Source organism: Emiliania huxleyi (genome assembly GCF_000372725.1).
Source record: "Emiliania huxleyi CCMP1516 chromosome Unknown EMIHUscaffold_120, whole genome shotgun sequence".
In the NCBI taxonomy this organism is placed as follows: Eukaryota; Haptophyta; order Isochrysidales; family Noelaerhabdaceae; genus Emiliania; species Emiliania huxleyi.
This window is the reverse complement of record NW_005201391.1, coordinates 156200-180004: the sequence shown is the minus strand read 5'-3', so window position 1 is coordinate 180004 and position 23805 is coordinate 156200. Positions and strand designations below refer to the sequence as shown.

Sequence of the window (23805 nt, the reverse complement as noted above, 5' to 3'; positions counted from 1 at the left end):
GACCGCGGCCGGCGGCGCGGCGGCGGGGCGGGACGTGTGGGGAGCTGTGGCGAGGGCGAGCTGCGGGAAAAGGAGCGGTGGGGAGAAGGCAGGGAGCAGGGATGGGTGAATTTGGAGTTCACGCGCCTCGGACTCGGTGTAGCCGCAGAGGCGGCACCACAGCTCGTTGATGTGGTAGATCACAAAGGGCGGCGACGCCTGCGGCCGGGGGGGGAGAGGGGGCGGGGACGCGCCGGAGAGACTCAAAAGTAAAGCGCGCGATGTGAGGGTGCGCCCCGAGTGCACGCGAAGAGAGAAGGATATCCCCGCCCCGCCCCGGATTCTCTCGCACGCACCAGCGTCACGATGACGGGTATGTCTTGTATTTTCACCGCATCCTTCAGCGTCCGCTGGAACCCGTTCAGGCGGATCAACGTCGCCGCCTCGACCGCATCCAACTGGTGGAAGTTCTGCGGGACGCGCGCGCGCGCGCGCGCGTTGGCGGACGGCGCGAGCGCGGGAGGCCGAGACACGCAGGGAGGGCGGCGCACCTTGTCGTCGGACGAACTGGCCGAGTTGGCTGACATTGAAGATGGCCCGGCACCACTACTGCTGCTGGCGCCGCCGCCGTGACTTCCGCCATAACTCGGCTGCGACATGGCGGTGCGCTTTTCGCTCTTCGCGGTGAGGACCCTCGGCGTTCTCGCGAGACAAGCAAGGTCAGCAGCGACAGTAGCGATCGAGACAGTGATATGCACACGGCACCATCAAGCACCCTACCTCCATCACGCCGCAATCAGGAAACCGCACATTTAAATTTTTTTTCGGCGCCCTTCGTCACAATGCCAACCGCGCGCGGGCGTCGACCGGCAAGCACACGCCTCGACTCGGACACACTGTTCCGAGGGCAAGGGAGAGGGGCTGGCTCCTAGCCCGAGAGGGGAGCTTCCGAGACCCACTACAAGACCACGCACCGGACATAGCAGGCGGCATCGATTTCGCGCGAACGCAACGTTGCCAGGTGACTCTCCCAGCGATTATGCTCGAGGCGGAAGGCAATGTCATCGAGAGGCCGCGGCCGCTCCCGCGGCTGCAGCCGCACCGGCTGCCTAGCCCGCTAGCCGGCTCCCGGCTGGCGGCCGCAGGCCGCCCAATGCGACGACGGCCGCAATGGCCGCCCTCCTCGCCCAGCGCATTGCTTAGTGGTGCGCCTCGCCTCCCTCCTGCGCGACGCTCATTCGAGCGCGTTCATGTCTGTCTCGGCGCGCGCGCAGCGCGCGAAAAGGTGTGAAGAGGGAAGGGTAAATCACGAGGGTGGGTATCAACTGAGGGAGGGTGTAGAGGATACCGGATGAAGATGTTCATGAGCCAGAAGCCCTCGTCAGTTGACCTGCGCGTCTCCGACTTCAAGAGGATTCCCGGCTTCAACTATGTGCTGTCTTGTGTCGACGGAGGACGACCACACGTACAACTCGCTGTGCTCTGAGATCCGAGAGGGCAAAAGAGAAAACAGTTGGCGATCGATGCCGAACCTCGCGCACGCGCGCGCAGCAGCGCGCGAAGCGAAAATTCCAGCGGCGAGCAGTTCGGTGTGGCCTCTCGGGCCATAACACCGTGGATCCCGGGGACGGCTCTCTCATAGCAGCCCATGAACATGTTATGGGTGTTATGGGTGTTATGGGGCCGGCCCCATAACACCCACATAACACCCATAACATGTTATGGGCTGCTATGCCTTGCCATAACACCATAACAATAACTGTGAGTGGGGTGCAGCTGTGAACAGTGCCATATGGTCGAACGGTTGTGTTCGACGATCGTCGAACACGTAGCGAAAGAGAGACCGTCAGGGTATCAACCTATCCTCTAGGGGCCGCCCAATGCGGATCCTCTCAAGAGGGTATCATTATGTAGCCCTGGTGGTGATCTCATATGAAGATACTGTACCAAGCTGAAGTACCGAATCCAGCGGCGTCCAACTCAATCATACTCACACTCACGCTCACTCACTCACTCACACTCGAACATGCTCCCTGCCGAATGATTGACACGCTGAGGGGAAAGAAAAGGAGCCTCGCGGGGCTGCACGAAGCATACATGTACATGTGCAATGTCCATGTCCATGTGCATGTGCATGTGGACTGCTCCGTCAGTCCTGGGTCTGTTGCCACTGACTCGCCCCCCAAAAAACGCCCTGCAAAAAATCGCAGCAGCCTCGCTGGGCCAGAACGTCGGCCCGCGAGGTGGGGTGCTAGTCTGGGACCCATACGTGGCAGTTCCCTTGCTTGCTCCAAGCGCTTGCGCTTCGGCGGTGGTGATCTAATCACCCGAATACCACGTTCGGATCGCTCCTCATCGCAAACCCTGTCAGCAGTTCACCTACGGGTATGTTCGTAAGAGCTACATACACTGAAAAAATGGGTCTTGTAGTCGCAAGAGGGGTCAACAAAAGAAAAAATATCGCGGGATGCTGCTGCTTCTCCTGTCTGGCTCAGTGCCGACGCTCTCGGAATCCGACCGGCAGCAGCTCGACGCGCTGGGACCAGTGGCACTCGGGAAGGACGGCTCGTTGCACCGCCTGAGCAACTGGGCCGAGCTGACGGCGGGAGGGCGCGAGACGGCCGGGCGACTGATCGCGGCCAGGAACGAGAAGCGCCGGATGCGGTTGCTGGAGGAGCAGGCGCGGGCGGCGGAGCCGGAGCCGGAGCGGACGCAGGCACGGTGGTCACTCCGCGCGTTCGGCGCCTGGCTGACCAGGCGGTTGCGCCGCCCCGCAGAGGAGGGGCCGGCCATCGACTTTGCGCCCGAGTTTGTGCCGCAGATTCTCGACGGCCGCAAAGCGGCGACGACCCGGTACGTGGGCGTGGACGGAGAGCCCCTGCTCTCGCGTCTGAAGGTGGGCCACCTTGCCAACGCCACGTGTCGCACCTGCAGCGGCAGGGCTTCGGCTGCCCCCTTTGCGAGGCTCCGCATCTCGCGCCTCGAGAGGACGCGCGTGGACCGGCTCAACGGCACGCTCGCCGCCACCGAGGGCCTCGGCTCCGCAGACGAGCTGAGGGCGACGCTGCGCCGCTTCTACCCCCACCTGAGGGACGCCGACCCGGTGAGGGTGCTGCACTTCGCGCTGGAGGCGCGGCCGGGCGAGGACGAGCAGGAGGCAGTGGCGCTTACTTGAGTAGCGACTGACGCCGTCTCGTCGTTGTTTATCTTCACTACTCTCCGCACAGTGACCCATCTTGCACATCGCGGAGGGTCAGCATGAGCGCTGAAAACTCTCGCTCTCCACCCCTTAAAAATGTTAAAACGAATCGGATAAAAAAGTTTTAATGCGGTTCTTAGGGTTGCCTAACGTTAATTTGGGGCCTAACAGTTGCGCTATTGTTGGCTGAAATCCTCAACGTTGTTCAAGTGTTCACCCCAGCCCATGCTGTTACTGTTTGTTACTGTTGTTACTGTGTTGTTCAGCGGCCAGCAAGAGCAGAAAATGGCGCAAAAAACCCGGGTAAAACCCGAAAATACCTGGGTTTTCCCGGCGGGTATTTTCGGGTATTACCCGCACTGGACACTAGAGATCGTCGTGGGTCACTGCCAGGCCTTCCTTACTGTTGTTCAGTCGGCCTAACGTTAGCTACTGTTGTTGGGAAGCCCCACTGTTGTTCTGTTGTTACTGTTAACACTAGCAACACTGTTCAGCTCCTAACGTTAGGCAACCCTAGCGGTTCTCTCTCTACTGCGGGCGGACCCTTACAGATCACTGTGTACACAATATACGTCAAACTAATCCCTGCACGGTGCGGGTGGGGGCCACTCTCTACTCTCTCCTTCTCCCAGCCCTAGAGGCTAGAGCGTGCGGTAGTAGAGCGTCGAGGTAGAGTTTTCTTCACTTCGTTTTCTCGTCTTCGCGCTTATTGTGGTTTGTGCATAAAGCCGTTGTATTGGTGTGTAGGTCGGTAATGTGTATGCCCCACAGTGTTAGTGCCAGAGGTGCGCGCCAGTCCCGTGCCTAGTGAGTAGTGTTGTGAGAGAGCGTTTTGTTGTAAGATTCTTTCTTTCCGCATTGCGGACTATGCGGTGGATCCAAGCTGCGGAAAGAGGGCCTCGGCATTGCCGTGGCAGATGGCCTCGGACACGTCGTCCGAGCCGGTGGTTTCCAAGTACGCGTTCAGCCCCGCGTCCTGCAGCTGGACCGCCGGATGGGGCACGAACGGGAAGTCGGTTGCGTAGAGCACGCGTTGCGCGTGGGCCTCTTCTCCCAGGAAGGACGCGAGGGTCTACACGATGCGGAATGGAAGTGGCGGCCGGTGGAGCCGAGGGGGGCAGTGGTGGGGGGCAGGCAGCGGCGCGGAGAGGGGAGCAGCAAGGGCAGGGCGATTCATGCCTCCCACCTGCATCACGAGTGGATCGCCGGAGAGGGCGGTGTCGAAATAGAAGCTGCGCGCCAGCGCCATGAACTCCGCCGGGTCCTCCTCTGCGAAGGGCCCTTGGGCTGCAGAGATTGGAGAGGCGTATGCCCGCGCTAGGGGCCCACTGAAGGCAGCCCGCTGTGGCACACCAGAGGGGAGTCAAGATGCCGCATTCGGGGTGGTGTCTGGCCTGGCGGGCTCCGTGGCTTGCGGGCGCCTGCGCGATAAACGGGAGCGTGCCGCCTGCGTGCGAAAGGATGATCGCGACGTCGGGATGGGCGCCCTTGGTTCCGCTGTAGATCAGATCGCACGCTCGTTGAGGAACGCCCACAGCGACTCAAAAGAGGCATCCCCTGGGAAAGTGGTGTGAGCCTGTCCGTACGACGTAAACATCCCGACGCCCACCGCGCCGAGCTCGTCGAATGCGCGCTCCGCCTCCGCGTGACGCAGGAGGGTGGTGAGATGCGTCGAACGAGCAAGAGTGATCTAGCGAGGGAGTGACCACACCTCCTCGATGCACGCCTCGATGTCCACGTCAGGGTCCGGCAGCGCTGCAAAGAAGGCAAAGAGCGGGTCCGTGGCGCACAGCGCCGCCATCTCGGCGTTGCACTGCCGAGCGAAGCGCCGAGGTCGTGGGGCACGCTGAGCACCGCCTTCCTGATTTCAGACGCATTGGCGAGCTCCCGCGCCGTCTCAGCGCTCCACGACGGCACTGGAAGCCCGTCGACTAGTGGCGACACCTGGTGACGGAGTTTACCTGTGTCGCGTGCTATGGATTCGCGCGTATATGGTGAATGCAGGCGGCGATGGTCAGATTACCTTGTCTGCAAACCAGGACGGCACATAATGGTGCTGCACATCGATTCGGGTCGCAGATGACTCACCAGATGACGACGCAGGGCGGCAGAGCGGACGAATGGCATCTGCAACGCGTCGGGCAGGCCGCGGTCGAGAGTACGCATGCCGTACTGTCGAATAGTCGAAAGCGCGAAACGAAGAGAATTGAGACGAAGATGGAAGAGAATTCACCAATCACACCGCAGGCGCGCGCAATGTCCCCTCTTTGTGTCACCGTTTGTCGGCGCACGCCCGCACTGGGCGGCGCACGCCCGCGCTGGCGGCAGCGGCGGCGCTCGCCCGCGCTCGCCCGCGCGCTCGCGCTGTGCGGCACTCGCGGTGCTCACCGCGCCAAGCGATGTGGTCGTTCAAGCGGCACTGGCCTGCTCGGCACAACCGGGGCTATGAGCCTGTCACTGCTCTATTGCAGTTCCTGCCACAAGCCCACGTAGCAGCAAGCATGGGAGCGCCCGTCCAACGAAGATGAGTTGAGCTCCGGGTCTTTCGCAAACTCACAAGAACTCCTGCGGTGGGTGGCTGGGCGTCACGTTGCTTACGGGTCCTTCAGCCTGTTGCCAACCACAGCTGTGGCAGTATGCACATGAGTGGTGGGAGGAGGGACAGGGGAAGGTTGGGAAAGCCACGCTATTGCACACCGTGCTCGATGCCAAGACCAATGTCGGCAGGAGAGCCCCACCACACGGCATAGTTGGTGAAGTCAGCAGCGACGGCGCTGGCCCGCTCACAGCATCCTGCACGCACGCGACATGCACTGCCATGGCCTCAGCAGCACAGGCGGTGGCACAAGTGTCGCCTACCGCTGCAGCGCTCGATGAGCAGCCTGCCGCTGAGGCCAGGGAGGGCGTGCGGCAGGGAGGCTCGGCGCTGGTATCCACAGCAGTAGGCGATATTTTCCAGCCGCGACTCGGAGGTTTCGAGCGCGATTCGCCCTCTGAGTCCCCATCCCCCCCCTTCATTCTAGGCTGCGAAGATCCACGCATTTTCTTCGTGCGCTTTGGTGCTGCTTCATCCCAATCCTTCGCCCCGGGTCGTTCTGCCGCCACCCCGCCAGACACTCCACTCGTGCGCCGCCAGTTGTTGTCTCGCAGCCCGCAAGCATTGCAGAGGCTTCCGCCTCTCCGCCACTTTGGTGTGGACTGCGTCCCGCAGCGTAGGCATGTTCGGGGGGTGTCGTTGCTACTCGAAAGCTCTCCAGCGGCGCCCTCGATCTCAGACAGTGATATCCCGATGATCTCGTCCAGGCTGAACCTCAACACGGCTGACTGGGTTGAGGCCATGGAGATTGTAGACTGCGTTATGTCCGCCCGCACGAGCACACGAGCCCGAGCGAGAACACCCGAGTTATCGGGGACCTTTTACGCGGTCGGTATATACGTTGCGCAGGATTCAAACACATTCGCGATCCTCCCCGCCCTCTTTACCACCTCGGGCAATCTCGACGATTTTACAGGGTGCAACCTGCGTACTTTTAATACGCCAAGCAAAAAAGAATTGGTATACTCCGCCGGGAGGAAGATTACCGCTTCGGCCCGCTGACCGTTCAGAGAGGACCGGTAGAGGCGCTTGTCTCCGAGCGGGCGTCTAACCCTCCACAGCGCCTCGCGTCGGGGCTCACGGTGTCCTCACGCATCACGGCCTTCTGCTTCTCTCGCCGCCTTTGCTCGCCGCCTGTCTCAGCCCCAACGGCGACTCGGTCTCTCGTCTCCCGCTGCGCTCTGGCTCAACCGAACGTGGCTGCGCTCACCGCTCTCACCTCTCTCCCCTCCTCCTGTCTGTGCACGTGTCTGTGGGCCCTGTATCAGAATCAGTATGCACACTCTGCCCAGTGGCGTGTGCCGCGACTCTGGGAGACCGCTCTGCGCGAGAGGCGAGTCTCTGGTCTCTGCTCGCGGCTTGCGCGCTAACATCTTTATTCTTTCCAGCAAACACTCCACTCAAATTACGGACTAGGCCACGCGAGAGGACGAGGCCGGCGGTGGCGGCGGGTGGGTAGGGAGCGGTGGCAGGCGTCTGCGTGGCGGCTGGTCCACGGCGGTCGCTGGTTGCCGATTAGCGCTCGCGTGTCCGAGGTCTCGGAGGGCGTCCGGCAGCGCAAGGGGGAGGGTGGCGGCCGCCCGCGCCCGGTCAAGCGCTAGAATCTTCGACGCCACTTCGGGCGACACCTCAGGTGGGAGAGAGGCAGTGCGGCTGTCGAAAACCAGCCGAGTGAGCAGCTCGACACGCTCAGCGCAGCGGCAAGAGGCCGCCTCGAGCTCCGCCGACCGACCGTCGAGAGCGCTGGCTGACTGAACAACCACCCGCGCCTCCGCCCCTGCTCCGGCCAGTGAGCCTCGCACGGCGTCGGCGGCGGCTCTCACCTCCATCACGCCGAGCTTAAGGCGGCCGATGCTCTCGCTGAGCTCGCAGCGCACGGAGGTGGTGTCGTCTTCAATGATCTCGTGCACGTTAAGCTGCTCCAAGTGTAGCGCATGTGGCGTTGCCCACCTCAGCCGGTCCCAGCCCAGCCGTCGTACGAGTAGTCCAGCTGTGCCAGCGGCGAGGGCGGCGCCAAGCGCAAGCCCCGCAAGCCCATCACTACCTCCAATCATGACCCTGCCGGAGCAGCGCGTAGACCGATGGCCGGTCAGGGCGTCGCCCGACAGTGAGGGGAAAAGTTGATGATCGAGCTGACAAGTGCCCAGTGAGCTTGACCGTTGACCAGCGTTTAGAGACCGCCACCCGCAAGCTTCCCCCCGCCCGGGGGGGGGGTGGTGCATTGCGCGGGGGGGGCGAGATTTTCCTTGTCCTGCGGTGCTAGCGCCGCCAGTCAGCACCTGTGTCGAGCCTGTCTAAGTTGTTTTTCTTCTCTCGCTTGGTGTACTCTCGAGGTTCTCGAGGGGGATCAGATCCTTTGGGCTTTGTTTGGCCGCGTTGGGTGGGTAGCGATTGCGGATTGGGAGAGAGAGCTTCCTTTCTTGCGGATTGGTTGGTAGCGATTGAGGATTGAGAGAGAGAGAGAGAGAGAGAGAGAGAGAGAGAGAGAGAGAGAGAGAGAGAGAGAGAGAGAGAGAGAGAGAGTGAGAGAGAGAGTGAGAGATAGTTCCCGTGTGTGTCCAAACATGTAGCGCTACAAGTTCTGACACATAAGGACGCATCCTCCCACAACACACTTTCGCGCCTGGGCAACGGTGATGCACACGCTAGGGTGCCCACAGGACCAAAAAAAGAAAAGAAAAAACAAATGGGCCACCCCCGATCGCAGCACTTCGTGTTGGCTAGTCGAGATATTGAGAGTGTGACTAGGAGGGTGGGACGCTGGGGATTCTCAAAGGTATACCCTTGGAATGGCCGGATCCAGCCTTAAAAGTACGAGATCGCACGCGCTTCGCGCGCTGCACCGCCTGTTCTCCGCGGCTGTGTGACGACGCGTGCCGTGTACCAGCAGAATTGGGCGCGCGCGGCGCGACGGCGCCCGCGAGGGAAGGCGCGGGCGCAGCGGCCGCCGGCGGCCGTGTCGCCCGCCAGCCGGCGCAGCAGCGGCCAACGCAGCGGCCGCCGGCGCAGCAGCCAGAGCAGCCGGTGCGCGCCTTGCGAGGCGAGTACTGCCGCCCGGCAGCCTTGAGGCGGCCGGGCGGCAGTACTCGTTCGAACTTTGCGAGCCGTGCGCGCGCCGAGGCGCCCGCGGCGCGCGCCCGCCCGGCTGCCAGTAGGAGGCGGCGCAATATGGCCTATAGTACAGCCCTTGAGGAGGAGGAAGAGGCTGGCTGGCAGTGCTGTATGCCGCCGAGGGGCAGTTTTGGGGTGCTGTCACGGGCCCAGGGGGCTGCAGAACGCGTCCGCAACCGGGACAACCCGCCCCCCCAGCCGAGGCCGGTCGAAGCCCACTTGGGCACAGCCATGAGGAGTCCTCTTCGTGCTCCTGGCGGCCGTTGGAATGGCGAGCGCGCGCCGAGGGGGGGTGGGTGTGTCTTGCTTGCTCCACACCGAGCGCCATCGGTCCAGACCGGCGTGCCCAATGAGGGGTGGCCTGCACAAGGTCTGAGCCGCGGGCGCTCGGCGCCAAGTGCAGTGTCACGCTCGTGCTCGCGCGTGACAAACCGGGGAACCCTCGTTTCCTAGTCACTCGGTCCCCCAACGGAAGAGGCCTCTCTCCTATTGGAACTGGCCAACATCAGATTTGCCGCGTGCGTCCCTTTTTGAGCCAGAAAGCTATTTTCTTTTGGGTCCTGTGGGCACCCTACACACGCCGTCGCGTCACCGACCGCTCGTGCTTGCGTATGATAGCAACCCCACGTCTGCCGGCACCGTGATGATCGCCAGCGCCAACGTGGCCGCGGGCGGGCGGGCGCTGCTGAGCACGAGGCTGAGCCCGCTGCCCGGGGCTCTTTGCGGCGGCGGCGATGCGAAAGGTCCAAAAGGATCTGGTGGCGATGAAGGTGGTGGAGCTCAAGGAGGAGCTGGGCGAGCGTGGCGAGGCCCTCTCGGGCAACAAGGCGTGGCTGCGCCGCCGGCTGCACGCCGCTATAGTGAGCGAGTATTTGGAGAGCGCCGCGGGCGCTGCCGGAGAGTACGTAGAATGTCCAAAATTTTCGCGCGCCTGCGGCGCGCGACTTTTACCATTTTGCCCCGGGCGGGCCCACTTTTGTCGTTTTGCCCCAAATCTACGCCTAGGCGTGCTTTTAGCGTTTTGACCCAAATCGGCCGAACTTTTAGGATACCCTCAGACTATGGAAGACACATCTGTAAGTCTGGTGCACTGCAGGTGCACTGACAGGAGCCATACTCGCATAGGGGACGCGTGCTAGCTGACTGTAGCCAGCTTCCCGGCCTCCGGCGTCTACCGGGAGCCTCCCGGACCATCGACCTCGGGAGCTCTCCCGCACACCGTTTAAGCGTTTAAGACCGTTTACGGAAGGAAAAATCCCAGTTTCCTCGGAATCTGAAATTGTTTTTCACATTACGCGGATTTCCGAGTAAACTGAAAAACCAGATTACTCGGGACGACATTTCGACATTTTTTCCGTCGCAGTTTACTCGGGGCCCCGAGTAAACTGAAAAAAACAGGACCACATTCACATTTCTTTCCGTCGCAGTTTACTCGGGGCCAGCCGGAGTAAATTGAAGAAACCGATTAGTTAGACATTTCCATCGCCCGAGTAAACATCTGGCTGGGAAAAGCCGCCGCCGAACGCCCCCCTCCAATCCAACGTGCGCAACCACTACACGGACTCCTCGCGCCCTTCGCACGAAACGCTGCTGTCACAACGTCTCGCCGCCCTGTGCACCAACACCGCGTCTACACCCGCTTTCCCATCTCGCTACATGCGGATGCGCGCGACCGACGGCTGACGGGAGTTGAAACGCAGTCGATACAACAAAACAAACACTACAATTGACGACAAAGGCCTTGCTCGCCTTTGCGAGCCGGGGCGCCACTTTGGACGCCGCCGCCGGCTTTCCCGCCGACTTCTCCCCGCCGCCGCTCTTGCCAAACGCAGGGAAGGCGGTCTGGTCGTTGAGGTTGAGCACCTTCTCTTTGATGCTCGTGATGCTCGCGGAGGTCGGGTGCTCCGGAGCCTGCTTGAGTGCGGTTCCACCGAGGAGATAGTCGCCCATGGTTGCGGGAGGCGGCTTGCGCACCCACCCGTCGCGGCGGGTGGAGCGGGAGCGGGAGGCGGCGAACGCGTGGATCATGCTCTGTGTGCTTCTCGAGGGTTTCGTGCGATGTGTCTTCAGGATCGTGGCGGGCGGATCCGAGTAAAGCTGAATTTTTTTTTAACGAAAGGCGGTCGCACAGCACATCAAAGAATTTTAGAAGCAGTCCCTCTCACGACTGAAATGGGTAAGCAGGCGAGCCGAGTAATCTGAGGAAATATTTGTTCGGTCCGAGTAATCTACAATCCTAAAATTTTGTTCGATTCCGAGTAATCTGTGCTCGCCGAGTAATCTGAAAAAAACATTTTCAGATTCCGAGTAATCTGAAATTCTTCCTTTACGGAATTGGCGGCCCAGCAGCTCTTTCTTAAAACTTGCCCGGGCAAGTTTCAAGCCGTTTAAGCCGCAGGCGCCCCAGGGCCACCCTTTTAAGCCTAGGGGTCCCTAAGGAGTTTTGTGTTGCAAACCACTCTTCTCTCTCTCTCTCTCTCAGTGTGTATCATACGAAGATCGCACGGGCGGGGACCTGTTCCTTTTTACCCATCTGCAGTCCGTTTTGTTTATTTATTTAGTGTGTGTAGCTCTTAGACTTACGTACATTCCCGGAGGAGGACTGCTGACGGGGTTTGCGACGAGGAGCGTGCCGAAGGGTTTCTCGGAAGTTAGTGCACCCGCGGTGCCGCCAGGGTTCGAGGCGCGAGGGGGGTAGGGTAGAGTAAGTCGGGGGGTTGGGCGTCACCCCCTACCCCCTACCCCCTACCCCCTATTTGGGCGTGTAACGGACGTACGTCTGCCGTGGGCCGATTTCCCCCCCCACCTTCCTAAAAGTTGGAACCCTGTCGACCCGCGTTGAGCTCATACGCTCGTCGGCAGTGCTGGCTCTGAGACTAATGGGGCCGCCACTGTCTCCGACTGCGATCGGCTACGTGCTGAACTCGGCGGCCGCCGCTTCACCTGTGCGTGTTGAGATGTTCCTCGACCTCATCTGTCCCTTCTCGCGCAAGATGTTTGTCACACTCACCGAGGGCAGGGTGATCGAGCGTGCTGGCGACCGAGCGTGCTTTGTGCTGCACCAGGTGCCTCAGCCGTGGCACGCGCAGGGCTCGTACGTGCACGAGGCGGCTCTCGCGGTGAAGGAGGTCGCGCCGGATCTGTACCCAAATTACATTGGCGCCATCTACGAGTGCTTTGACAAGGGTAAGTTCACCGACCGCGACACGTGGGAGAAGTCACGCACGCAGATCAACGCCGAGCTGTGCGACCTGGCGGCGTCCGTCGGGGTAGACCGCGCCGCGACGGCGGCGAAGCTCGCGATGCGCGCCTCCGCCGACGGCAACAACGTGGGCAACGAGGTGACGCAGGCAGTCAAATGGATCTGCAAGCACCACCGAACGCGCGGCGTGCACGTCACTCCGACGGTGCACGTCAACGGGCTCGAGGCGGGCATCGTCTCCAGCGGGTGGACACCCGAGCAGTGGCTCGCCTTTCTCGAGCCAAACGGCGCCGACTTTTGGCAGGGCTCGAAGTTGCAGTGAGCTGGCACGTACTGAGCAAGCACACCAGGGTCGCGGCCCGAGGTGATGTTGGGCCGATGGGGCAGCACATGCTGGCCCCTTGCACGCCGCTCGCTAGCTGCAGCGTCGCAAACGAGTCGATGTTTACGACTCGCGCATTCGCGAGATCTGAGTCACAGTCGTGTCAGCTCGTCACGCGTCTCACGAGCGCACAGTCTCGTCACTCTAGGGGGGAAACCCGGAGCGCGGTACTAACCCTCGGAGAACCGTGTTTACTTTATGGCCCCTTCCCTGCGAACGCGCACCCCCCAGGGCTAGGGCTCTCTAGCGCCCGCGTAACCCGATCCCTTAAAGTTAAACAGCTAAAATATACGCGAGCTCTTAACGCGGGGTAAACAGGACGCTATGCTGCGCACGTGTGCTACCCCACTGTGTGGAACGGCGAACGCGCCAGGATGTCGCCCCAAAATTAGATATTCTTATCTTTTTGCCCCCCTCCGAGACTGGAGACAGTCACACCCCAGTATCAGACCAGGGGGAGTGCCCCCCGCCCCCGGCTCGCCCTGCCTGCGCAGGATAGCGTGCCCCGATAACGGCGACACTTAGCGAGGGTCACTGCGCAAGGAGGGGGTGCGAAGCCTTTTTCTTTTGTCCTCTCGGGGGAATGTTCTCTCGGCGCCCATGGCCTTCTGAGGTTTCGTACTGATGACGTCCTTCTTGGCACTTCGGGCGTCGGTGTGTGCGTTCTGTGGTGTCTAATTCCCGCGGTATGCTACATAGGTTTCCCGAACTGTGACCTCCTTTTCAATCCAGCGTATCTTGCTGGAAGCCTTCCCGCTGGCGGGAGGTCCCCAGTTCGAAACCTGGTCGACCCTTATACTTTTTGTTCACACCTGAGCGGGCTCAATTTTGCTCAGATGCTCCTACGAATTTCGAACTCGTGTCCTCACGCTTAGCGCTTGGTGTGTGTTCGTTTTCGTCACGGGGGTGGATGTCGCCCCAAAATGTCCGCCTCAAAAGGCCTCGTTCTCGCCCCTTTCCTGTACGCGTGGGTCTAGAGGACGAATGCTCACCGGACCTTCGAGGACATCAAAGTCGGCTGCGCCCTACGCGCTACGGCCATCCCGCCGGCTCTCGAGTGTCGCAGCGCGACGCGCTTCACCCCTCGACTCCGCGCTGCGAGTCGATTGGGAGACGACGCTCGGCCACCGCCAACTCCACCCTGACGCGTCGCACATGCGCCGAGTGTCCCCCCCGAGGGTGTCCTTGTATAGTATGCTTGGTTGCGAGTTAAAAAAAGCCCGTTCCGCACCCGCAGCCAGCAGCAGTACACATGCCGTTCTGGTGCCCCTCGGCTGGCCAGAGGACGACTCACAATGCAAAATCGGAAAGGGACATCACGAGGGGCCGTATAAACGGTGCCGCAGCGGCCCGGGACAATATCAGTGAATTGCTGCCACTCGCCCGGCCTCCTCCCCCTCGGGGGCGCCCGGAAAGTGGGCTTGCGCACCAGCGCCCCCCCCAGCACGCCGACCCGAGGTGTACCCTCCGGCCACCTGGGAGGGGAGCGCTCTCCCTTTTTGGCTGCCATTGGCTTCACCATGATGGATACGGAGGTGGCCAGCCCTTGGTTGTGCACCTGCGGCGCGAAGAGGAGGTGATCTCGGCGGACGACGGCCATGCCGAGAGCGGGCGCAGCGCGGAAGAGGGTGCGCAGCGCGTCACGGCCGCGCACTTGGGAGCCGGGGGGATGGCCGGAGGGGGTGGGACGCCTGCATGTCCTCGAAGCTCCCACCCGCATACGCAAGCCGAGCCGCGAACGGCGGGGAGGGAGTTTTGGAGGGCCAGCCAAGGACGCGCATGGCGAGTGACAAATAGAGGCGACTTCGCTCACACCCGGTTTGCCATCGTGCCGGGAGTTGGGGGTGCGCTTCTCCCGGCGATCTCCTGGCGTCCCCGCGCTTCTTACATCTTATTTAGCTCCCCGGGCCCGGCCCTGGGTGTCGACGGCTCTACTGACTGCACTCCAAGTGCTCCAAGTCACACCGTCCGTAGAGGAGATCGATAGACGTAGACGCTAGACGGATAATCCACCCGAGTGCCGCGAGATAAGGGGCGCGATAGAGACACGTGAAGAGTCAAAAAAAAGAGAGGCCGATCTCTCGAGAGAGGCCGATCCCACGCGGCACGGCGACGCAGCAGCATTAAGCGCAAAACGGGATGGTTGTTTGTGTGAATGTAGCATGACACACAAGCGACAAGGCGGCGAGTCGATGTCTCACGTCCTCTGGGTCTCCCTCTTCCTCATATCCTCCGAGCCAGACTCCGCTCTGCGCTCCTCGCCCTCCTCTGACTCCTCTCCCGCGTCCTCATCGCCGCCCTCCTCTTCCTCGGAGCCCTCCTCTCCCTCCTCCGGCCCCAGCGCCGCCGCGACCTTGAGCGCCCGCATCAGCCGAATCTTGAGCACCGCCAGCTGAGCCTCGTCCGCCTCGGCGGCGTCCTCGGCCCTCTCCGCCTCGTCGAGGCACGCCTCGAGCCGCTTCCGCTCCTCCTCGGCCGCGGCGGCGACCGCGGTCGCCTGCTCTAGCGTCCGCGCAATCGCGCCCTCGTGCATCGTCGGCAGGTACGAGAGCAGCAGGCCGAAGGCCTCGCGCGGCAGCTTGACTGGGTCGGGCCACGCGCGCAGCAAGTAACTCTGCCGTACCTTGCTGAACTTCCATCCGCCCTCCTCGCGACGGCACCACGCCTGGAGGTACTCCAGCGCCGCCACAGCAGCGGTGGCCTTGTCGGTCGCGCTGGATGCCGCGGCGGCCGCGTCTGCGCCGCTCGAGTGGCGCGATGGCTGCCGACTGCGCTGCTTGGCCTTTCGCCGGCGCTTCTGCTGCTGCTTCCGCTTGCCGATCGCTGGTCGGCTCATCGTTGCAGAGCTCGATCAGGCACGCGCTGCCTCTCGAGTTCGGACGCGTGCCAGCCTTGGGGCTAGAGCTCGATCAGGCACGCGGTCGTAGCGTTTAGAGAAGTTGCGTGCGCCACCCTACTCGAGTACCCAGTTGCACTCGTCCGACGTAGCGGGGGGCCACGACTACGTTTACGAAAACATAAGTTGTTGCGCGAGGTGTGAATTGTTCCGCCCCCAGAAGCCCCATGTCGCCTCCCGTCGGGCAAATCTTGACGAGACCACAAAGTCGGCGCTTTTGAGCGCCCAAAATCGTGAGTTCGGCGGGTAGAGCTGCGGGCACGCCTGGGAATCGTTGTGGAGCGACCAATGGACTGGGATGACAGCCGGCGAAGCGCTGCGCCAAAACCATGGCGCCGAAGCGCGTCCGCCCTCGACATGCTGGAAGCTTCACGGCGGAGGCTGTGAAGCTGCGGCATCGAGTTCAACCTGGGTTCGGACTTTTTGCGGGGTATGGTATGGTAGGCTCACGCAACCCACCTCGAGACCATACCCCCCCGCCTGCTGACAGACCCAGCCTCCCGGAGACCGGGGATGGGCGGTCAGGACCATACCCCCCCACCCTTTGGGCCGCGTACCATACCATACCCCCCAAAAAGTTGGAACCCGCACGCACTGTGCAGGACGGAGGAGTTGGCCTGCGAGCGGCGAGCGCTCCTGAGCGCGCGGCGCCCCGTTCTGGACATGGAAGAGGAGCCCGAGTGCCGCATCTGCCGCGACGTCGCGTACCCGGACGCTCCTCTCGTGAAGCCGTGCGGCTGCCGCGGCTCGCTCGAGTTTGTGCACACCAAGTGCCTTCTCCGCTGGCTCAAGTACTCGCACGGCGCTAATCTCAACTCTGCAGTCTGCAGTGTGTGCCAGCAACCCTTTCGCGGGCTCCGCGCCCCCGGCCTGCTCTCCTACCTCCTCAGCTGCCTGCTCGGCCGCCGGCGCTGGAGCGGCGCCGACCTTCGCGCCGCCGCCTCGCGGGGGTGGAGGCACCTCCTCGATGCTCCCGACTGCGGCCACCTCGAGTGCCTGGCGCTGCGGTGGCTGCTGGCGCTGGGCGCGCTGCAGCTCGCCCTCTGGGAGGGACAGATCCTCCTCCTCCTCGCCTTTGGCTTCATCCGCGACGCGCTCTCCCTCGACCGGGCGCTCGACGAGGCGCGCGCTCTCGAGCACGGGGGGGTGGGGCGGGGGGAGGGCACTTGAGTCCAGATCGTGCACACGTCCTGGCACGGACGACGAGCCCACACGCACGCGGTCACACTGCTGCTTTGTCCCACGCCCCTCTGCAAGGTGCTGGTGCCTCCTCCGCTGCAGCCGCTCCTCCGCTCCATCATGCCTCCGGCCCCTAGATGCGGGCACACAACCACGTGTACTCCAACCAGCGCTCGAGACGAGACGTGCTTGGCTGTGGTCAGCCGCAGTCACGTCTCGAATCCACAGCCGTCTTTACCCACGCGCTGCTCTGATCACACCGCACCACACCGCACCCCCCCCCCCCCCTCTCACCTCCTCTGCCTCCGTGCGCCCTGTTTCTGTGCACACGCCAGGCCCTCGCCGCTCGCCGTCGAGGAGTACACCATCGGATTCCCATTCACCGAGGGCGCGGGCGCGGCGGCGACGACGGCCGCCGCCGCCGCCGCCTCCTCCCTCGGGGCAGGCGGGGGGCGCTTGGATCTGGGAGATCGGCCGAGATTCGCCGAGATCGGCCCGAGATCAGCCGAGGCTGGCCGAGAGCAGGCGCGCCGTTTGGGGTGCGCTCCGTGTTCGCGGCGTCGGACTACGGCGGCGCGGAGGCGGCGGCGAAGCCTTGGGGGGGGGGCGGGTCCTCTCGGTTCCCTGACGGAGAGATCTCGGCCGCATCTCGTAGAGCGAGGCATCCGCCGGGAGGCGGCGGCGGATCGCCACCAGCGGAAGAGGCGATGCCGGCGGCCGCGCTGGCGGGGAAGGCCGTGGCCCACTGGAGCTTGTGCGGGCGGCGGCGCGCCGCGCGCGTGCCTGGCTTGCGGGCTTGTGGGGCGGGCGGCCGTAGATGGGCACTGCACCCCCGCCTCACCGCCTCTGTCGGGCTCTCTTCCCTCACACACACTCACACACACATACACACACACACACACACACACACACACACACACACACACACACACACACACACACACACACACACACACACACACACCCCTCCCCCCCCCCCCTCCCCCGGCGCGGCCACGGACACTCGGGAAGAGACAGACACCGGGCGAGCGATATCTCGGCTGCATCTCGGCATACCTCGGCTATACCTCGGCTATACCTCGGCTGTATCTCGGCTGTATCTCGCGCTTCAGGCGGGCGGGGCCGGCACAAGGAGCGGTGGCGGCGAGGCCACGGCGAAGGGGACGAGTCGCTCGCGGCAGCCGTCGTCGCGGAGGCGTCGCACCTCGCGGCGCGGGTCGGTGCGAGATCTAGCCGAGATATAGGCGAGAGATCTCGCAGCCGCACCTCGGCTGCACCTCGGCCGCACCTCGGCTGCACCTCGGCCGCACCTCGGCTGCACCTCGGCTGCAGGCGCGGGGCTAGGCCGCGCCCTCCGCTCTTTGGTCGTGGAGCCGCTCCTCGTCTGCGCCTCGATGCGGCTGGTGGCGCTGCCCACTGCAGCCTCTCCCTCCTGCCTCCCCCGTCTCTCTCTCTCTCTCTCTCTCTCTCTCTCTCTCTCTCTCTCTCTCTCTCTCTCTCTCTCTCTCTCTCTCTCTCTCTCTCTCTCTCTCTCTCTCTCTCTCTCTGCGCGTGTCCCTCCTGCCCTTTCTGCCGGCCGCTCTCCTCCCAGTCCTCCTTGCGCCTCTCTTCTCGCGCGCGCGGGAGCGAGACACGCCGCCACCCTCGCCGGCGCTGCACGAGAGCAGGAGTGCTACCTGTAACACTACCTAGGTGCCTCTTTGGGAGTGGGACTTGGACGCGCTGCTTCTCGCCTGCTGCGTGCTGCAGGCAAAGCTGTGGCTCATCTGCGCCGCCGCCGGTGCGCCCTCCCGCACGCTCTCTTCGCTGGCGCCGCTGCTGCAGCCGCCGCTTCCGACAACCGCCGACGCGGTGCTGTCTGGCGTGATCAACGTCGTCGCGTGCGGCTACCTCGGCCGGCTCGCGCTCGCGTGGCTGGGCTGCTTGCCTCTCGCCGCGTACCCGATCCGGATGCACACGCCCCTCGCCAACGGCGTCTCCTTGCACGCCCTCCTCGCCCTCCTCGTCGCCGGCGGCTTGTGCGCCGCCCAGTCGCTCCGCCGCCTCGCCGCCGATGACTTTGCGGTGTGGCGCTGGCAGCGGCTCGAGGGCGGCTACTGAGCGCCGCGGGAGCAGCGAGAGGAGAGTGTGGACCGATTGCGTGTGTGGACCGATTGCGTGTGTGGACTGATTGCGCGAATTGCGGAAATTGGGAGTGGGCGGTGGAGGGGGTGCGCATTCGCTGGCCTTGTGGGTGAACGTGTCAGAGGGCCACCGGGGTAGAGCGACAGACCGACCTTGGAGCACTTGGAGTGCAGTCATTAGGATTAGCCTCACACCCAGCTCCCCCAGAGCCGGGGGGCTAAGAAGCACACACCCAGCGGGCCAGATGATCGGGATCGGGTTGCGGGCAAGAGAGCCCGGTACGTGTACGTCAGTAGCCCTGGGGGGCGGGTGCGCGTCCGCAGGGAAAGGGGCGGCCCTAAAATAAACACGGTTCTCCGAGGGTTAGTACCGCGCTCCAGGTTTCCCCCCTAGCAGCAGAACGCCCCCTCTACTCGGAGCTATTAAACACCAGACAAGGACACGCGACGACACACTCCCACTTGGCGACGGCGTCACCATTCAAAACCCCTCCGCCCGGCCTCCGTAAAAGAAAGAAAGAAAGAAAACAGACAACCCAAGGGAGGGATGGGAGGACGGCACGCCGCCACCACACAGGGATTTTAAGGAGAGGTGTGTGGTGCGCTAGCCGTCGCCCACCCTAGGGAGTCTGCCTCTTCCTATCTCTCTTCGCAGTCTCTCGCCGATTCTCGCTGCAACCTTCATGCCACCTCTTGGTCGTCCCACTCTCGTCGTTCTCTCCCTTGTCACTTCCTCCTCTGTCGCGTCGTTCTCTTCTGCCTCGTCCTGCGACGCCGCCGCCTGCCGGTCCCTTGTTCTCGCGGCTTCTTTCGCCTTTCGGCGCAACTCCGTCCTCCTCGCGGCGTATCCTGGCCCCTCGAGTCTATCGAGCTCCCCTCGCGCAAGGACCACATTTCTGACTCCCACTCCGATCATTTGCCTACAGGTCATGTTGTTGCTCAGGTCCACTCTCTCTTCGAACACTCGTGCCTCTACGGATGATGCCGGCGCTGGGGTCCCCTTCGGATGCATCGTGACATCTGACAACTGGATTTCCACTGGTTCGTCGTCCTCGGAGTCATCTTCCCCGTCCTCCTTCCGCTCGGCTCTTCGCTCGGTACGTTCGGTGTGGCTCACCCTCCATGCCGTGAACAGGCGCTTTATCCACCCTATATTCTTCTCTCGTTCCTCTGCCCGTGCCTTGGTCTTGTCGTTGTTTCGCACCCATGTCTGTATGGCAATCGAGGCTGCCTTCCCCACTACCTGTAGTTCACTCGTCACCTCTCCCGCGAGCTCCCTTCTCTTTCTTTCGGGTATGGAGTCCGTGAGTGCGGGTAGCGTGCAGGCAATCACGGGCGCTATTTTGTCGTACTCCTCTTCGGCGAGCGCTCCAAATCTAGACCCTTTCGCCTTTAAGGAGGCTGCCCTCGCTCGTCTCAGGAATGTGGCGGTGTCTTTTGAGTCCGGCGCCTCCCGTTCAACTCTTGCTGTCGCCCTCGCTGTGTGTTTGTCGAGCTTCCGCATGAAGTGACGCGCCTCTTCCTTATTTCCAGCGCAGCTGCCGCTCAGTATGTGCGCCAACGACGCCTGCGGTGGCTCACTGTCTTCTTGTTTCCAGTCGTCCCAGTCTCCCCGGCCTCCGTAATAAATAAATAAATACAACGGACATCCCAAGCTAGGGCTGGGTCGAGGACAGACACGTCCCCACCTTTGCAGGATTTTGCCCGGCCTCCGTGCCCCGGCTCCAAATCATTTGACTTACTTTTATTCGACTTTATCACGGGAACGGGCGTAACGCAAAAACGTCCATGCATGCTTCCCGCGTCGGAGCCCGGTGCGTGGACGCTGGGGGGCAACGGCCGTGTGACGATCCGGCTCGGCAGGGCGAGGCTGGTCCACACTACCGTGACCGACACGCCGCGCTGGAGCAAGCTGCCTACCCTGGAGGCCGTTCGAACATATAACGTGCGTTCCACGTGCCCGTCCCCAGCAAGGACAACATGCTAGCCCAGCAGGCCGCTCTCACCGCCGCCCGCGGCGTAGGCAAGGCGGCAAAGGGTGGCAAGGGCGGCGGCAAGGGCGGTGGCAAGGGTGGTGGCCGTGTGGCGCACCAGACCCACTTTGCGCCGCCGCCCTCAACGCCCGATACTCGGTTGAGCCGGCGGAGCGACGGCGGCAGAGTTGCGGCCGCCGGCGACCTCACACGGCGTCGAGCGCCGTAGAGACGGCCCCGAGAGCCGCCGCCAGGTGTGCCACGACCGCGGTCGCGAGGCTCGTGGCGATGGATGCGCCAGATCCGCTTGCGCCGCCGCCCTCAACGCCCGATACTCGATCAGAGCCGGCGGAGCGACGGCGGCGGAGTTGCGGCCGCCGGCGACCTTCCCCTCGACCACGCCGCCGACCCGTCGACAAGCACGTGCGGACTGCCATCGAGAAGAAGGAGACGGAGGGCGGCGCATCCGGAGCCCGCGGGCGCAGCGGGCGCGGGTCCGGGCGCGGGCGGGCGCGCGCGGGAACCCCGCCAGCGGAGGCGACAATGCCTCTGGCGGCTCTGCAGGCGGCGCGCGGCGCGCCCCTCGCCGGTCTCCCGCACGCTCCTGAGGGCCGAGAGGGCCGAGAGGCGGGGTCGGTGACCCGGGGGCATGGGCGGTGCGGCCCGCGCCGCGCGCGGGCGCGTGACAGCCCGTGAGTGCCGAGATCGGGTCCGTACTTCGACGTAGTATGGGCCCCCGGGGGCCCATCTACAGCAGCGGCGAAGTGAGCGTGTTTGTGGTGTTGGTGTGGCGTCTGAGCTTGGATCTGTGACTAAAGCCGGTTACCACTGATGGATCCCCACCCGAATAACACACAGTGAGCGCCCCAGCGCTTCACTACGCCCTCCGCGCGAAATCTCGCTAGTGCTGTGAGAAAGTATATTGTACTTTTGAGTAGTACGGGTACGGTTCCCGAGACCGTACAGAGTAGGCTTGTGAGCCAGGAAAAGGGTTGCCTTTTACAAACAACGCTCCTCCGGCGCAGCAGGGGTCCCCGGAGGGGGGCTCAAGCGCTCCACGCCACGCCGCTTGCGGCGGTCCTATTCCCAGCTCCGCTGAGGGCCCTCGGCGCGTTATCCGGAGCAAGGCGGAACGAAAAAGAAATTCGCGCCTCTCATATCCTCGCCTGCTGTCGCCCCGCACGGGCTTGCTGTCGGAAAAGAATACCGGGAACATCTTTTCCGCTGAGTTCCACTTCAGTCCGCTGATCGGCGTCGCAAGCTGCGCACTGGCCAAACCAGTGGGCGCTGGTGGCGGCTCGGGCGCCTCCTGCAGCGTCTCCTGCTGCACGTATGTCGGGTCCTCGGACAGCCTCTCGCACTCGGCCAGCAGCGCGCGAGGGTGCTGCGATCGGTCCCCGAGGCTGCACCGAGCGCGCACCAAGCCCGACTCGTCGACAAGCAGGGAAGTCAGCACCGCCGCGGCGTACAAGTCGACACCGAGTGCCGCCGCGACACGCACACCGACCGCAGACGAGGGCGGTGCTTTGACCACTCGGACGCTCCCGCCCTCGGCCTGTCGGGAAGGGCACACGGCGACCAGATCGACGTCCAACGCGTCGAAACCCGCCAAAGTGGCCTCGTCGACTGCCGGCAACGGGCTGCCGACGCAGAAGAGGGCCGCCTACAGGATCGTCCGCGTCTCTGAGCCGGCCACACCGCTGTGGGCGACTCGTAAAGCACTCGGAGAGCGAGGCCTGTCGGCCAGCTACCCCGAGCAGCTCGCACACATCTGGGGGGAGGCTCACGCCAGCGGCGGCACTCATGGACGGCTGTGAGCGCCGTTGCGAACGCGGCAGCGACGGCGGCGGCGACGACGACGGTGGCAGGCGCACATTCCCCGCCTTGGCCGCCTGCTGCAGCAGCTCGCGCCCGCGCGTCGGGTTGCGCGCGAGCTGGGCGGAGAGCGCAGCGAGCCGCTCCGGCGATGAGAGCTCGAGGGCGGCCTGCGCCTGCAGCGCCGACAGGGCGATGAGGTCGCAGAGTGCGAAGGATAGCCCCTCCGGGTCGCGAGCCACGCTCAGTGGCACGCCGTCCTCGGCTCGCCGCCGAAGGAGCGGCGCGTCCTCCTCGCGACCAACCTCGAGCGCGTCGCAGAGCGCGTCGAGCGAGGCGCCGAGATCGTCGGCGCCGGCGGGGTCGACCTCCGCCGTTAGGGCGATTGCGACCTCGTCGGGTGTGCCCTCCCTGAGCAAGCTGCGTACGTAGCACGGCCGCACCCCGCGCAGGGTTGCGACGCCGCCGCCGGTGAGGCCTGACAGGTCGAGCGTTGCAGCCGTGCCCACCTCGGCCAGCCTGCAGCCCTCATCGCACAGGACCGTGGCGACTTCGACAGATGGGCCGGGCTGGCCGGTGTGCGCCAGCAGCGATTCCTGCTCCGCTTGGCTGATCTGCAGCGGACTGCTGGCTCCCGGCAGCAGGGGCTGCGTGAGCGGGAAGAGAGGCGTGCCGTGTGCGAGAGGCAGCGGCGAAATGGACGCGCTGGCTCCCGGCCTGAGGCTCGCGCCATCGCTGGAGGAGACGCACACAAACGGGACGCCTTCTCCCGGCGCCGCAAGGAAGCGCGAGTCCTCGGTGTTGACGAGCACGACACCAGACGCCCCCGCGGCGACGCAGTTGCGCATCTTCTCCTCGAGCGAGCAACTTCCACGCCGGACGATGGCGATGCCGCCGTGCATAGGGCTGAGCGGCCCGTTGGCCTCCGCGGGCTGCGCTGAAACTAGCCTCCCCGAGAAGTGTACGTGCTCTCCTTGAGCGTACTGACACATTACCGACGAGCCGGACGACTCGACAAGCCCTTGTCCGCATATGAGCTCGCGAAAGACAGGCCGGCTGCCAAAGCGAAGGCCCTTGCGGTACATGGCCGGAGCGGTGGGCGGCGCGAGAGCGAGCGAGAGAAAGGCGAAGTGCATATACAACGTTTGGCGGGAAGCCGGGCAGCAGCCAATAGTCGGCACAGTCCCCGTCGGGCTCGTGGTGGACCGCTCGTGCGGACCCACTGCGGGACACCCTGTGGGCACCACCTGTGGGGTGTTTTTTTCAATGTATGTGGCTCTTACGTACATTCCCGGAGGAGGACTGCTGACAGTTTTTTGCTTGACCACCCAAAGTAATATTATACAACCC

General features: G+C 63.6%; 9 protein-coding genes across 9 annotated transcripts in view; 4 read left to right on the top strand and 5 right to left on the bottom strand.

The window, feature by feature from the left end:
• The window catches only part of EMIHUDRAFT_224908 (hypothetical protein), a gene marked incomplete at both ends in the record, with an annotated part of 1052 nt that extends 486 nt beyond the window's left edge, over positions 1-566 (bottom strand). Inside the window, 3 exons of the mRNA XM_005790295.1 lie at positions 123-198; positions 336-437; positions 531-566. Coding sequence (XP_005790352.1) covers positions 123-198; positions 336-437; positions 531-566 — 214 coding nt within the window. The remainder of the gene's footprint in view (positions 1-122; positions 199-335; positions 438-530) is intronic.
• Positions 567-2446: 1880 nt separating this feature from the next.
• Positions 2447-3154, top strand: EMIHUDRAFT_109520 (hypothetical protein; the record flags this gene model as incomplete). The annotated part of the gene is made up of 1 exon (XM_005790294.1): positions 2447-3154. One exon carries the CDS (start codon positions 2447-2449, stop codon positions 3152-3154), a length of 708 nt encoding a protein of 235 aa, XP_005790351.1.
• An 889-nt stretch (positions 3155-4043) lies between these two features.
• EMIHUDRAFT_224906 (hypothetical protein) lies at positions 4044-4979 on the bottom strand (the record flags this gene model as incomplete). The annotated part of the gene is made up of 5 exons (XM_005790293.1): positions 4044-4250; positions 4365-4459; positions 4530-4625; positions 4694-4817; positions 4890-4979. 5 exons carry the CDS (start codon positions 4977-4979, stop codon positions 4044-4046), a joined length of 612 nt encoding a protein of 203 aa, XP_005790350.1.
• A 793-nt stretch (positions 4980-5772) lies between these two features.
• On the bottom strand, positions 5773-6517 carry EMIHUDRAFT_224905 (hypothetical protein; the record flags this gene model as incomplete). Its single annotated transcript, XM_005790292.1, has 4 exons — positions 5773-5804; positions 5876-5971; positions 6038-6169; positions 6301-6517. 4 exons carry the CDS (start codon positions 6515-6517, stop codon positions 5773-5775), a joined length of 477 nt encoding a protein of 158 aa, XP_005790349.1.
• Positions 6518-9619: 3102 nt separating this feature from the next.
• Positions 9620-12409, top strand: EMIHUDRAFT_109518 (hypothetical protein; the record flags this gene model as incomplete). The annotated part of the gene is made up of 2 exons (XM_005790291.1): positions 9620-9797; positions 11703-12409. The coding sequence occupies 2 exons, from the start codon at positions 9620-9622 to the stop codon at positions 12407-12409; spliced, it is 885 nt and encodes a 294-aa protein (XP_005790348.1).
• A 2257-nt stretch (positions 12410-14666) lies between these two features.
• EMIHUDRAFT_109517 (hypothetical protein) lies at positions 14667-15305 on the bottom strand (the record flags this gene model as incomplete). The annotated part of the gene is made up of 1 exon (XM_005790290.1): positions 14667-15305. The coding sequence occupies one exon, from the start codon at positions 15303-15305 to the stop codon at positions 14667-14669; it is 639 nt and encodes a 212-aa protein (XP_005790347.1).
• A 723-nt stretch (positions 15306-16028) lies between these two features.
• EMIHUDRAFT_224898 (hypothetical protein) lies at positions 16029-16535 on the top strand (the record flags this gene model as incomplete). The annotated part of the gene is made up of 1 exon (XM_005790289.1): positions 16029-16535. One exon carries the CDS (start codon positions 16029-16031, stop codon positions 16533-16535), a length of 507 nt encoding a protein of 168 aa, XP_005790346.1.
• A 3924-nt stretch (positions 16536-20459) lies between these two features.
• Positions 20460-20869, top strand: EMIHUDRAFT_224897 (hypothetical protein; the record flags this gene model as incomplete). Its single annotated transcript, XM_005790288.1, has 2 exons — positions 20460-20616; positions 20691-20869. 2 exons carry the CDS (start codon positions 20460-20462, stop codon positions 20867-20869), a joined length of 336 nt encoding a protein of 111 aa, XP_005790345.1.
• An 851-nt stretch (positions 20870-21720) lies between these two features.
• On the bottom strand, positions 21721-23591 carry EMIHUDRAFT_224896 (hypothetical protein; the record flags this gene model as incomplete). Its single annotated transcript, XM_005790287.1, has 3 exons — positions 21721-21744; positions 21848-22303; positions 22515-23591. The coding sequence occupies 3 exons, from the start codon at positions 23589-23591 to the stop codon at positions 21721-21723; spliced, it is 1557 nt and encodes a 518-aa protein (XP_005790344.1).
• Positions 23592-23805: the final 214 nt, after the last annotated feature.